We start from the raw sequence: 14,906 nt of genomic DNA on the forward strand, positions 1-14,906 counted from the left end.
ATTAACACTACTAATTTTTCTAGGAATGATAATTGAGAAAGACTGAAAAAATACCTTTTCATAAGGTTTGCTACAACCAAAGCCAAATATCAATAGATGCCCATGAGAATCTGTACAGGCAAAGTGTTGTCCATCTGATGAAAACTTGCAGTCAAAGACAGCACCATGTCCTTGTCCTTCAATCTGAATAACAACACAGAACTTACAAGTATTTTACTATTTTTAAAGCAGTCAATTGTCAAATATTTCATTAGAGAAGTGTCTCCTTCCTGATCAACAAGCAACACTTGCCACTTACTACAGTGCACTATGTTGGTCTATATGAATATCTTAATTTTATAATTTGGCACACAGCAAAAAAATACCAATAGGAAACAGAACACCAATTTTAGAACTAGAAGCAACTGTAATATTCAAGAGACTTCTGATAGCAAATAACAAAAGGCCAGTGTTTAAACAAATGCCGTACAAGGCCTGTTTAATTCTACAGCCATATCTCGTGCTACGTTTGCTTCACATTGCAGCTTTTCAGGTTACGAATGCGGCAAACCCGTAAGTGTTTACTTCCGGGTTCACCGCGCGCGCTTCACGCATGCGCAGAAGCACTCTATAGCGCTTTGAACACACGCAGTAGCAGTGTTCTACCTATGGATTAAATGGATCACATTCGTAAGTAGAGAAGACAATAAGTTATGTAGCTCTTTATCACAGTTGTTCAAACAAGTGGATAAATACTGAACATAATGGAAAAATTAACACAAATTGCTTGAAGAGAAATAATACTTACTAAGTTAAAATAATGTTTTATCTGAATGCCTTTTATTATATCCCAGATAAAAATGTTCCCATCATGGCCTGCAGACAACATAATCCTGGAATCAAATGGGTGGGGTTCCAAAACAAACACTTCATCCATATGTCCCTTTTGAATAGGAGTAAAAAGAGATGTTACTTTTGAAGTTAGCTGGAATTCTTATTTTAGCTGGAATTTTTATTTTAAAAGACTGAACGTAGAATACAATATTTGATGTAGGTTTCTACAAAATGCCACATTCTGAATCAGTGCTTACTGTGAGATCATGAAGAAGCTGCCCAGTATAAGAATTCCACACTTTCAGCAGATGATTGTTCACAGCAGTAACCACCAACTTATCGTTTTTACTCCAAGCTATCATGGTCACTTTAGGCTTCATATATCTGTCCTCTTCTGAACACAAATCACTAATTCAAATAAATTAAACCATTTCAATACATCAGAATTTTTAACGTTTTTTTTTTAAAGTTAACAAAATCAAGATAGAAGTTTAATCTGCTTGCCCAATAAAAATCAAACAAAGTATTGATCTAGAGATCTAACAAACTATTCAAGTGAAAATTTAAATTTAAGCTTCTTGAAACGCAAGTGTCAGAATATATTGGGAATCTCTTTACAGAAAAGATTGAAACAAACATTTTAGAGCAGGAGCAGCAGCATCAATTACCCTGGTGTGCTAAAAATGACAGGCACTTCTTGCTCTGGAAAGTGAATGAACCAGTAACAGCGCTTTCAAGTTTGTGTCAGATTAACATAGAGGATGCCAGAAAATGAGGAAAATAAGCAAACAGAAGCTGGGTAGTTCTTCCCTTTTCTTTGATGGGTGTTCCTACTTCACACTAGCAGTTTGAAGACTAAAACTTCCTTGCAAGATATACCACTTTACCACTAGAGCAGCTAAGCATATTCATGACTGTTTTCCAACAAAAACAAGCTTTACACTCCCACCCTACTTAGCAGCTTTCATTCGACTAAACAAGGTAACTATATAGTACAATAATATAGTAAATTTCATAGTCACTCAATGCTAATACCCCATATAAATGAAATACACTACACATACCCAGATAGCCTGTCAGCCATGTCCAACAAAACACTCTTCCACTCAGCTTGTTGGAAGCGCCATATTCGGGCTGTTCCATCTCTGCTGCCACTTATGAACCTTGGCATAAGTTTAAAAGATACTATGTGACATATAAAAGATAAGCATAGTGTTCAGATTTAAGAGGCACCTTTCAGAAGTTTTAAATATGCATGCTGCATATACAAAAATGGTATGACTGGAGAACACTATTCTCCAAAGGCTGCCTCCAACCAGTTCAAACACATTTCCCAAGGACATAGGAGAGTGTCAGCTTTGCAATCAGAAAATTTGGAAGTGAATCTAACTCCCCACCACATTCCAGAGTAAAGGAGTGCTGTATTACAACAAAATGTATGCCACACCCTCCTACCACCCTAATCAATGGACTATCTTTTTTTGGGCTTTGTTTTGGTAAAAAAAATCTGAGGTGCCCATAAATAAGGGTGTTGTGGGTACCAGCCCAAAACAGCTGCCATGAGCAGTTAAAAAAAAAAAGTGAAAGTCGTCTGTACCAGAGGGCATAATCACAAAAATCCCACTGGTCTTTCTAATCCATGTTTCCTCATCCACTACTTTATAAATTATTTCCATCCTCATTCATAGGTTGGCAGCACTGGCAACTCTCAGGCGGTACAGGAAAAGGGTAACCCCACACCCCATTAAGAGATGAACAAGCCACTTGCTCCATGAAATCACTCAAAAGATCTCACTTGTGTAATTTCTCTTTCTCTCAAGCAAAAGAAAATTCCTGAGTGGGGCCTAAGCATGGGTGTCAGAGAAGAGCATCAAGTTCATACGTTACTGCACTGAGGGAAGTGATGGCAATTGCTGGCAAAAACACTAAAGGAGGGTGCAAAACAGTCTGGTAATCAGTGTTGCTGGGGTAACAGTATGGCCTGAAGGGAGTTGCAAGGGTGAGAGGCCTGGAGGGATGCATTCACTTCCCATGTCCAAGGCTCCTCACCCCTGCACTAAATAAAGGTCAAACAGTGCATCTCTAGACTTTTTAGAACTGCACATCCAGTGCTTTCCTACACCAATCTAGTATATGTGATCAAAAGACTTCATGCACATACTATTTCCTGAACCAGGGCAGGAAAACTGTGGCCCTCCAGATCTTGCTGGGTAATAATAATAATAATAATAATAATATTAATTTATTATTTATACCCCGCCCATCTGGCTGGGTTTCCCCAGCCACTCTGGGCGGCTTCCAACAGAACACCAAAATACAATAACCTGTTAAACATTAAAAGCTTCCCTAAACAGGGCTGCCTTCAGATGTCTTCTAAAAGTCTGGTAGTTGTTTTTCTCTTTGACATCTGGTGGGAGGGCGTTCCACAGGGCGGGTGCCACTACATCTCCCATCAGCACCATCCTCACAGCACAATGGTCTGGGATGATGGGAACTAGAGCCCTACATCTGGAGGGTCACAGGCTCCCTAACCCTGTCTTACACTAAAAGTAACTTTGTGTGAATGACATTGAAGTCATGCTCCTCTACTTCCTTCCAAAATTGCTATCTTTGACTTGTAGGAAAACAAACAAAAAGGGGGAAAACATTTCATGGAATTTATCAGGCATTTATAGCAATTAACCAGAACATTATTAGGTCAATTATGCTGTCTTGAAATTACCAAAAGCCTTGAAATATAACATTCCTCAAGATTTATAATGTAAAAATCAGATCATGCTGTGAAGGAAAAAAATGAACCTTCAGTGTGAAGAAACCAGGAATTTAGCAACATCCAGTTAAGCATAAAGCAGTTTCTTATGAACTGGTGCAGAGAAAGAAATGGATTAAAAATTCTACATTAGTCTATATGTAAGTCTGCATTGTAACTAAGATGGGAAACCTGTACACTCCTGATGTTGGGCTCAAAAATTTATTATACATGACCACTGGCCATGCTAGATGGGCTGGTGAGAGTTCAACTCCAATTTGAATTCTGTTCCATACTGGCCTAAACTGTTTTTCTGTTTTACAGTATTGCTAGATTTTCTTAGGACTCTCCAGTTTACTGGTTTTTCCACTCAGCATCTCTCAGTGTAACATACCTGTCATCATTATTAGAAAACTGAATGCTGTCAACTTTGTCCTACAAGAGAGAAAGATGTGTTACAATAGAACGCAAACTATGCCCATTAAATGCATAAGTCACTCCACCCCTGTTTTGTGATTAAAGGAATATTAATTCTAAAGATGAAGGACTGTAACTCTCCAGTGCTTTGAATTCACCCCCAAAGGCACACTCCTCCATTGTCTCCCGGGACAAACGGATGCCAACGGGACTGTCCATGTATAGGAAATAATTGGTTATTCTCTAGTTGAATTATGAGAAGGGCCAAGAATTTAAGAGCCCTGTTACATTAGTCGAAATATCCATTAATTGACCCCAGCATCCTGTTTCCCAAAGTGGTCAGCCAGATTTGTCTGGAAACTGCAATCTGGGCACGAGAGTAATTACCACCTTCTGCTCTTGTGCCCCAGTGAACTACACAATGGTAACCTTGCATTAACTGGATTACTGTAATGCTTTCTACATGGGACGGCCTTTGAAAACAACACAAAAGCTGCAGTTGCTACAGTATATGGGGGCCAGGCTGCTAAGTGGGAAGGCATACAGAGGCCTAACAACACACGTTTTAAAATAAATGCACTGGCTACAAATACTTTTCTGGTCTAATTCCAAAGTGTTGCTGATGATTTATAAAGCCCTAAACAGTGTGGAACTAATGAATTTGGACTGGGTCTCAGTACACTGTTCAGCCTGCATTAACACCTTCCGGGGAGGCTCTCCTTTGCATCTCACCTTTAGGAGTTGTACATTATGTGAGGAGGCCTTCTCTATGGTAGCACTCAAGCTATAAAGCATCTTTCCTGTCTGGGGCTCATGTGGCACCAACTCTAGATTTTTTTTCAGTATCAGGTCAAGACTTCATTCAGGTATTTGCATGCTGTTAAGTTTGCTGTCTAATATTGTGCTCTGTTTATTGTTTTAAGATTAGTGCTGGTTACTTATGGTTGTGTATGTTGTACAATGAATTACGTACCCTCTCTTAGAGTGGAATACTTTATGAATATTTTAACATTATAATGTATACATATTTATAAAACATTTAAGAAACTAAATAATAAATAATCCTTTTTGAAATGGTGCTTCCAGTGGTACACATTATATTCCAAATTTAAATTATGGCTTCCCGATCCTGCCTTGTTTAAAAGCAATTAACCATTGTTTCCTGGTTCAGACACAATGGAAAGCTAAAGTTAAACTTTGGGTTTCTGGCTTTTCTGCCTTTGCATGCAAGGGTGCATGAAGCTTGCATTTCCTGACTTATGAAGCTGAGATTCTGAATGTATAAAAGGTGGCCACTGTGCTATGATCAAGGTTTTACGTTCACACAAAACCTTTAACAGAACCAATCTGATAACAGTACAATTTGTCCCACCTCCTAATTATGTCAACTGCAGTAACCTGGATTTTAAGATCAGGTCTTAAGTCTGCATCGGTCAGATTTTAGAACAGCTTCTTTCAATGTAAATATATATATAAGTAAAAGAGAAGTTCATTTAAATTTAACACTGAATTACTTACAGCATGGCTCTCTAGCTCTGCAACTTTTTCAGGTGTTTCAGAACCAAAGTAATACATTCTGATAACATGGTCTGTACTTCCAGTTGCTAAGAACATCCCACCTGAAAATTTAAACAGTAGTTTAGAATGCTAACAGGCAGCAAGCTATAAAAATATGGATTGGATCCAAATGGGTTAGTTGCACTTAAGTCCCACTGATTGCAAAAGGACTGAAGTTCAACCAGCTTAATCTGGACCCAACTCATTATTTCTAGAACTAATATAACTACTTATTATAACACTGAAAATCTATCTCTAGACGATGATTAATGCATAGCCATCAATGCTTAACAACTAAAAAGGTATTCTACTTCAATTAAAACCTTTTTAATTTGTAAAGTGCCATACAGTCTGAATTCTGTATAATATATGAAGGTACGTTACCATCACTATAAGAAGTAATACATTTAATTTACATGCTTTAGCAAAAGTAAAATAAAAATCTTTATGGTTTCTCAACTGAAGACAGAACAACCTGCTTCATTAGCATGTATACTTACCAACACTAAATGAAGAACAAAGCATTTGAACTCCAGGTCTAGGTTTTTCTGTGAATTTCAGTGGCCGGTTACTTTAGAAACAAAAACAGGTTTTAAAAATACATTTTTTAAAAAGTACAACGAATTCCACAAAGATATCCATTTTAGAAAATACAACAATAAAGCCTGCTTCAAATTTCTTCATGCATCTATATGTTGCAGAACAGTTGCAGTATCATTTTTATTTTGCTTACTTCAACAGTATTATTTATTTCATTTCTATACTGCTTTATATTTTCAAGAAAAGGATCTCAATAGACTATTACCTGTTTTGAAGCTCACACTTTATTTTCTATGTCACAATATAAAATTTGATCTGACAGAACTAAAAAATGCCTTGCATCATGAGAACTTAAAGATGGTTACATACTTGAATTTCATAGAAATGGTATCCCATTGCCAGAAGCAAATTGTTCCATCAACACCTGTGGAAGCCATGTAGCGCACTGAGTCTTTGGCCAATGGACTAAACTGTAAGTTAAAACCAATTGAAGGTTACTGTGCATCTTAAAAGAAACAAGATAACAATATGCAGTGACATTCACTGTCCAAAATTTATTTTCAGTTTTTAAGCCAAGTTTCCTTTGCATGCATCTTCTACAAAATATTCAAAAGTATTTTTATTGAACATCAAATGTTAAATTTCACTTAAAGCAAATATGATATAAACTGATAACCTGTCAGACTTTTCTATTACATATATTTACTTGGCATTAATACACATACACCATGCATAATTTATACAATGCTAATGTTATACTATGAGAATGACATAGTATAATGATGTACAATGTGACTGAATAAAGCTGAGCATGAATAAAGCTGAGCAAAATATCAGAAAGCAAAACTAAACAAAAATGAAACCATGATAATACAGTACTAGTACAAGAGGAGACAGTGAATACTGTACCTTAGAACTGACTACTTAAGTCTCATAATGGACGCTTTTGTATTATCAGCCACTATAAAGGACTTCTTTACACATCAAACGGTAGTACATGTGTCACTGCTACTGTATACACACAGCTGGGAGTTGTGGAAAAACCAGGTACATGTGCTATAACACCTGGAAAAACACATGCACTGCCACTGTGCCAACAGCTTTTGAGCTGGAAGCTGCATAACTGATGCATAACATATGCATTAGTTTCCTGTCATTTAATCTTCTATGAGGAAACTAATCTAGTAGTGAACGCTGCAAAAACTGACAGTCTGCTCATATGCAAACAATTTCACTCAGATTTCCCAAACTTATATTCATTGACGTTTAAAAGTACAGTGGTACTTTGGTTTAAGAACAGCCCTGTTTACGAACTATTCAGTATATAAACTCTACAAAACCGTAAGTTGTGTTCTGTTTAGCGAACTTTACCTCAGTCTACAAATGGAAGCCGAATGGTGGAAGGGCACCGGTAGCGGGAGGCCTCATTAGGGAAAGCGAGCCTCGGTTTAAGTACAGTTTTTGTTTAAGAATGGACTTCTGGAATGGATTAAGTTTGTAAACCGAGGTACCACTGTATAATTTTATTTGAAGATACAAGCAAAACAAAATACAGGTCGTTTACCGAATCTCCAATAATTCACAGTAGGAGAAACAGCTTTTGCCACATTTTACAGAAAACTTATAAATCAGTGTCCAAAGTATAGTAGAAAAAGGCTCAACTTTTAAAAAACATTGGAGCATATATTAGCGCACGTTTCACACAAAACAAGCAACATCCAGCTAGCTAAAAACTTACTTGCAAAGATGTAATTGATCCTGTGTGTCCTTGCAGAACAGCAATTGGAGCACATGTTCTGAGGCACCATACTCTGATAATTTTATCACAACTGCCAGCAGCAATCATTGTGTTTTCATAGTTTACTGCCATATCAGAGATTTCTGCTGAGTGGCCTCTCAGTGTAGCAAGTAACCGGCCATTGTGTGTGGACCAAATCTTAACCAAACAGTCATCTGACCCCTAAAGAGAGAAAAAAATCATTTTAAGCTGAAAGGCACATTAGAGAAGTCTGAAATATGTTTAAAAACAAATAAGCAAAACAAACAAACATAAAGACCCACATACAAAAGCATCAAGAATTCCAAAATTCAGTTGAGATAAATTAGTAGCAATACTGCTGATTATTATCATCTATGAATCAGTCTAGCTAAAACAAAGAACAAGTGAGCAAGAGAGACAGTATTTGTTGTAATGCTTCTTTTCTATTCATTTATCATTCATGAAGTTTACCATGCTGCTTTACTGGAAAGTAGACAAAAATATTGCTGTGTGACAGAACACACTAAAATATGTATTACATTTCTGATTACTGTTTGTGAGTGCTCAGTAACTCAAGAGCAAAACCACTTTTAAAAAGCAGAAGTGTTATCCACCAAAAAAGCAGAAATTTCTCTTTACGTGTGTATAAATAATTATAATATTATTTTTAATTTTGTAAGTTTTTTTAATCCAGCCTTCACCATAAGGTCCCAAGGTTAGGATAAAACTGAAAATTATAAAAAACATTACATCTGTAGACCATTCTACACAAAACCACTCTAAACAGAACAGAATATAAATCCAGCAAAAATACACATCTATTTTAGAGAAATAAAATATAAATAATTTCAAGGGACAGACATCAAAAAGCAGTAACCAAAAGAGTAAGTGAACAATTGTCACAGAAGTAGTTGTTTACCTCTCAATGCATGTAAAATACGTTAACAAAGATGGGTGGTTCTGCTACAGTTCACTTTTTCCTACAGGGGACAAAATTTCAGAATGCACAGAAACTCACAGTGAATATCCTGTGTCCAGTCCTATCAAATACCACACAGTAAACTGCCGAGAGGTGACCAAGAATTCTTCTGTGCATCTTCATATGCTGATACATGTTGCCTTGGAATATAGAACTGGATCTTGTACATCCGGTCAACTGTTTTGCATAATTTACTTCCACTAGAAGAGAAATAAGTCAATCATTCATTAAGGATTTTTCAAAAAGTCACCATGCCGATGTAAACCTGAATTTAAGGTAATTATGCTGGTTGGAGTACTCTAAAAAAACTTCAAAACAATAACGTAAGAAACTGCCCTACACCAGGTCAAACTATTTGTCTATCTAGCCCAGTCTACTGACACAGCAACTCTCTGGGATCTCATGGCAGAACCACCTGCCACTTGATCCTTTGAACTGGAGATGCTACCAGGGTTAGGATCTGGAATATATTCTGAGCTATCACAAATATCCTCCTTTCATAGCTTTTCAACTAATAAAAATTCCTGAATGTTTATCCATCATCTTTCTAGGTGGCAAAGGCCACCTGCATGCACGATGCACCTATTTCTTTATGTGCACTGTGGCATGATTAAAAATAGGCAATACGCCTTACCACTTTTCTCAGGAATCTCTACTCATGTTTCACTTTCACTTGCAAAGGCATAAACTTTGTGGAGGCATGTATTCCCCCATGATATGGGAGGCGGGAAGCCCTTTGCTGCTACTGCACTGCCATGCACATCAGCTGGGAAGAAGGAGCCTGCTGGAACCACAGTAACCAGATGTGCAGCTCTTCCTGCTCCCTAGAGAGCCTGGGGCTCGGGAAAACTTTTCCTCAAAGAGCTGTGTGGCTCTTTCTCCCAGGTTCAGCTGAGCCTGCCTTTGTCCTCCTCCCCTGTTGAAATTTGGGGGGGGGGGGGGATCCACCAGAACAAAAATGGAATGAAGCTTCAAAATAAGGGGAAATTGAAAGAGAAAGAAAAACAAGAAAAATAAGGGGGAAGTCGCTGAAATTAGGCACCGATTTATGTCAGTGCCAAGCTAAAAAGACAGGAGAATGTGAAATCCTCCAGCAAGCATCTACATCTGACCCTGCCTGCCCAGTCAGAGAGGAGCCATCCCAGTGTTAAAGCTGTCCTCCATGAGCCTCTGGGGAATGTCCACCTCAAATGGCTATGTGGTATTGCAGAAGTATATTATAATATAAACAGCTGGGAAAAGGACAAAATGCTTGCTGTAGGAGTTGTACCCTGTAGGAGTTGCTTCTCCCATTATTTTACTTTTAAGTAAAGTTCAGCATAACTAATACCAGCTATTTTAATATATAAGCATTAGTGTGAACATATAGTAATAGTTTGTTCCCATCTTTCATGCTGTGAATTATTTCCTTATTTTACAGTTTCAGTTTCTTACCCCTACTGTGGCAGGGCACAAAAAAGAAAACAGCCAGTACAAAACAAAGAAACCAGAAGTGAAAAAACTGAGAACATAGTAGGTTAATAAGCGAAAGATAAACTTACCAAAACTTGGTGCTTTGTCACAGTTAACAGGAATTTCTGGAGGTCTTCCTCTATGAAGGGTAGCAATGACTGAGCCTTTCCAAATGGGATTTCTGGAATCTGCAAATTGCATTTCAGTTGAACGCAGAGTTACTCAGAAAATTTATTCAAACACTATTTCAAAATTTATGAGTCTTTAATGCTTTAAAAGTTCACTTTTTTAAAATGGCCTAGTTTAACTAGAAGCTTGTTACACCTACCTTTAGTATTTTAAAACTTCAATCAATGGCTCTATCAATAACATATTGAACTAAGGACTCCTGTACTTTTGGGGACACTCTATATCAAGCATTAGTTACAGAACAATGGTTTCAATAGTTTTATGTTTTACAAACCCCAAGCGCCAGCCCCTGACTGCAGGATACGGTATCCTGATCATTCACTAAAATGAACATTCACTGTGCCCACTTGGTTGATTTTGCATTTTCCTGTTTTTATGTTCCTTACTATTTCTCTACTCATTTCTCCAATTATGAATATTTATTCTTGATAACCAAGGATATTTCCTCTTCACTTTATGAAAAGAAACAGTTGTGCTTAGTATACTAGGAAGCTCTTGGCCATTAGCTATCCCCAGAGATGTAACTAACATATACACAAATGAGCTGCTATACGAAGATGTTTTGCATTGTTAGCTACTCTGTGTTCTTAAGTGAGAAGAAAAATGAGGAAAGAGCAGTTGTGTAATACAAGGAGAAGCATAAGCAAAGTACAAAGCAGTTTCACTTCACAGGTTCTCAGCCAAGTATTTATAGGTTTCTTTCGCATACCCCCCCCCAAAAAAACCTGTTACAACTACAGCAACTTATGGTGCTGTACTTTCACTTAGGGTGAAGCAGCTTTAAGTTTTCTTTCTACTGATGGTCATGCATTTGGTGATAACATAATTTCAGAAATCTCAGGCTGAGCTACCCCTCTAAGTATGGTTCAACAACATTTGGGATGTGGCTATCTCAGAATGACTAAGGGCTTAGAAAGGTAGCTTACAAAGAGACACTTAGAAAGGTAGTTACAAAGAGACACTTTTGTTGAAACCTGGTCCCCTTTCTTTTCATACGTAAGGGAAGGTAACAATTCTCTCCCTCCACTTGTCTCTGGAGAACCCATATTAACTATTAATGTCTTAAGAATCTGATTGAAATGACACTAAAAACTCAAAGTAATGTTTTTTGTGGAGATGGTATTACATAACTAGACTTGTAATCCCACCCCCATGAAAAAAATGTATACCACCCTTTATTTGAAGATCTCAGATGTCTGTGTTTGAAGCAGATAATTGTATTCTACATAAGGTTTTCTTTTGATCTCCTAGAATAAACCTCTAAACCAAAATATCAATAACCACTATGTCTGTGAAAGGAGGAGCTCAAAGCTGGATCTGTGCTGACAGCATGTATTAAATGGGTGACAAGTTCATGCATTCTAGTCTTGGAAGTTTCAGTACATACTTGTACCAATGCAAGGTTCATATATAGTCACTAGAATTGAACACACCAAGCCACATTAAAAAGTCAAAATATACCTTTTGCAGTTCGCAGTAAGGACTGCTTGCCTGCACCCAATAAAGAGTTCACTCTCGGAATGCTGGGTGGAATCTCTTTATCCAGTATAGGGCCAATCCGCCTGCAAATTTGCAGCAAGTGATCAGGAGCCACATGTTTGTTAGACAAGACCTAACACACAAATAGGATTAAAACAAGTTAATATAACCTAATACAAAAATAACAATTATTTACATAAGCTAAACATTTTAGAATTAGTAATTTATTAATTATGTGAGAAAAAGCAAGAAACAAACTTGACCTCATTTCACTGTTGCTTAAAATCGCTTGACAAACTCCTAATAAGTAAAGTAATCCTTGGAGGCCCCTTCCAGGTATGCTCACAAACTAGGGAGAAGGGACTGTACACAGGATGTTCTCCCAGTGCTTACTTTAATGTTGTTCTGGAAAAGACCTATGCTTTTAATTGCTAACTAAATCATTTCAATGTTGCTTTTATTCCAATGTTTTGCATTTTATTTCGATTCTAGTTTTTTTGCTACTATTTACTGTAGTTATAAGTTACTTTAGAAACTTTAAAAATTGAATGGCAAACAAGTAGATGAACTAGTGTTTTGTATTATACTGCAACTGTAAGTCCAACTTAACTTTGGACTATTAAATCTATGAGCTTTCTCATTCACTTAAATTTCTTGAAGATCAAACTATGTATTTCTTGAAGATCAAACTACGTACAAACTACGACAACTCCCCAGTCCTCAGCACTGCTGCAGTGAACAGGAATTTTGTTTTATGATCCATAGTTTATTTTAACTGTGGCTTAAATGAGGTACCAACCAGGCCTGCAGTAACTCAGCCATGCTTTCTCCTTCCACCTTCATTACATCCATTTTAATTTGACTATAACCTCTCCCATTTTTCATCTAGCATGAATCTAATGAAGTTAAATTGTAAGTACAAGAACAAGATAAACCAAAACCACACAATTATATAAACAATACATATTATATGCACGTTACTTTTAAACTAGAGCAATGCACTTTTCTCTCAAACAACTTAACCCCCCCCCCCCAAACAAAGATCCTGATGTTATATCTTGAATCCTGTTCCAAGGTGCAATTCTCTAGATCAGTGTTTCCCAACCTTTTTCCTACCATGGCCACCTTCCCACCTTGTTTCCTTCCTGTGGCGCCCCATGGGCATAGCCGGGGGGGGGGGGAGAGACAGGGGGCAGCTGCCCCCCCAATAAGTAAAAATCAATACAAATCTGAAGTTCTGCCTCCCCCAACCAAAGCCTGCACCCTAAATAAAATCCTGGCTATGCCCATGTCCTGCCCCCCATCCTACTGGTAGAAAAGCAGTTATTTAAATGTTTTGTTTGTAAACAGAACATGTTTTATTTATAATTTTTATAATTTATACAAAATACAATTACATAGAATGATAGGAACATAATAAAATATTATTGAAGCAGAAAAACATGGATGCTAATGCCTCCATGACAGATGGCCATCCTACCTCTGCTTATAAACCTCCAAGAAAGGAAAATCCAGAACCTCCCGAGGGAGATCTATCTTCCATGTATTGTAAAAAGTAAACAACACTTATTTTACCCCAGTTATTTGACACAGAGCGGAAATCCTACAGATACTGTCCAAAAGGTGCACAGGGAATTCTGTATATATGGGAGAATTTTTAAAAGCAAGTGGTCCTCACTGACCTGTCTGAAAAAGATCTTATCGTTCAGAGGACCCCTGGCTGCCTATAGCCCCACACAAGCTTACCAGGCCCAATGAACTCAGTGTGGCTTTCTTCTGAGTAGACACTTAGTTATTTACTAGATGCAAGTCAGCAGCACAAGACCACCCCGCTCAGCTAGGGGCTGAGGTGAATTTCGACCCCTGGTGGGCCACCCCCTTACCTGCTTGTGTTTGGCCAAGCAGATAAATAAAAAATCCTGATTGCCTGGTTATTTAAAAAAAGATTTTTTTCTTCCACTTCTCACTACCCTCTATGGCTATCCTCATGCTGCTAACCCCCATTTACGCGATTTTCACCTGGGGCCCCCTTGGAATATCCTGGGGCCTCCCAGGGGGCCATATGGGAAACACTGCTCTAGACCATAGGTGCTAACTCCTAGGGGCAGAGGTCTCTTCTCTCCCGCCCCCTAACTGACGGGCACTGCCATTCAAATGATGTGTGTGCACTGTGCCTTGTAACTGATTATGATGGGCAGGGCTTACCTGTGCCCCTTCCCCAATATTTTATTCAAGTTGGCACCCCTGCTCTAGATATTTCATTTACTCAACTAAAATTTTCTTGCAGGTATCCATTTAATATTTCTGTAAGCATTTAATGTAGTACAGCAGCAATATATTTTTAGTATTTAAAATCTATGAAAACTTTTTCCATTTCTCTCAACTGACTGAATTATATCTATCATTTCCTTTTCAGACCCAAACTCACAGACATGAAAACAGAATTGTTTAAAAACATTTTAAGCTAAACAAAGAGTAATGTCAATTTTTTATGCAAGCAAAGTAGCCTTTTTTTAAAAAAAAAAGGGGGGGGACACAATGTTTCACAATAATATGTTGCAGTCCTCACTCAAGCTTGGCTGCTCATGCAGCAAAAACTGTTTCCTGTATCAATGTAACATAACAAACAGTTTTGTCCCAGTGTAACCCTCTATGCCATATGTTCACCACCTCTGGAGAACCAGGGAGCTCATCTTATGCACCTCTACTTAGAAATCCTACAAAACTGAAAATGTCATATTACCATCACATTAAAAATTCCGGTGGCATTTTTCTCAACTAAAACAGGAATGTTTCCTCTTATAATTCACATCTAAGCTTCCAAAAATAAAGAATCCCATATGAAACTCAGTGCAAACCTAAGAATACTAAATGAAGGAAAGTCCATTACAATCCATGGTACTTAAAAAAATACATTTAGGATTGTGGTGTATAATAATTTTTTAAGCAATTCAAGCTTTTAACAATCTAAC

General features: G+C 37.5%; 1 protein-coding gene across 3 annotated transcripts in view; it reads right to left on the reverse strand.

The window, feature by feature from the left end:
* BRWD1 (bromodomain and WD repeat domain containing 1) overlaps positions 1-14,906 on the reverse strand; it is a 49,877-nt gene that overhangs the window by 33,310 nt on the left and 1,661 nt on the right. For all 3 annotated transcript variants that reach the window (XM_081004405.1, XM_081004406.1, XM_081004404.1), the window contains exons 5-16: positions 11,917-12,067; positions 10,356-10,454; positions 8,854-9,014; positions 7,815-8,036; positions 6,446-6,546; positions 6,037-6,107; positions 5,498-5,598; positions 3,957-3,997; positions 1,878-1,976; positions 1,071-1,221; positions 788-922; positions 55-183 (exon numbers count right to left, since the gene is read on the reverse strand). In XM_081004405.1, the coding sequence (XP_080860531.1) occupies positions 55-183; positions 788-922; positions 1,071-1,221; positions 1,878-1,976; positions 3,957-3,997; positions 5,498-5,598; positions 6,037-6,107; positions 6,446-6,546; positions 7,815-8,036; positions 8,854-9,014; positions 10,356-10,454; positions 11,917-12,067 (1,461 nt within the window). The remainder of the gene's footprint in view (positions 1-54; positions 184-787; positions 923-1,070; positions 1,222-1,877; positions 1,977-3,956; positions 3,998-5,497; positions 5,599-6,036; positions 6,108-6,445; positions 6,547-7,814; positions 8,037-8,853; positions 9,015-10,355; positions 10,455-11,916; positions 12,068-14,906) is intronic.

This window comes from Podarcis pityusensis (genome assembly GCF_964106645.2).
Source record: "Podarcis pityusensis genome assembly, chromosome: 4".
NCBI lineage: Eukaryota > Metazoa > Chordata > Lepidosauria > Squamata > Lacertidae > Podarcis > Podarcis pityusensis.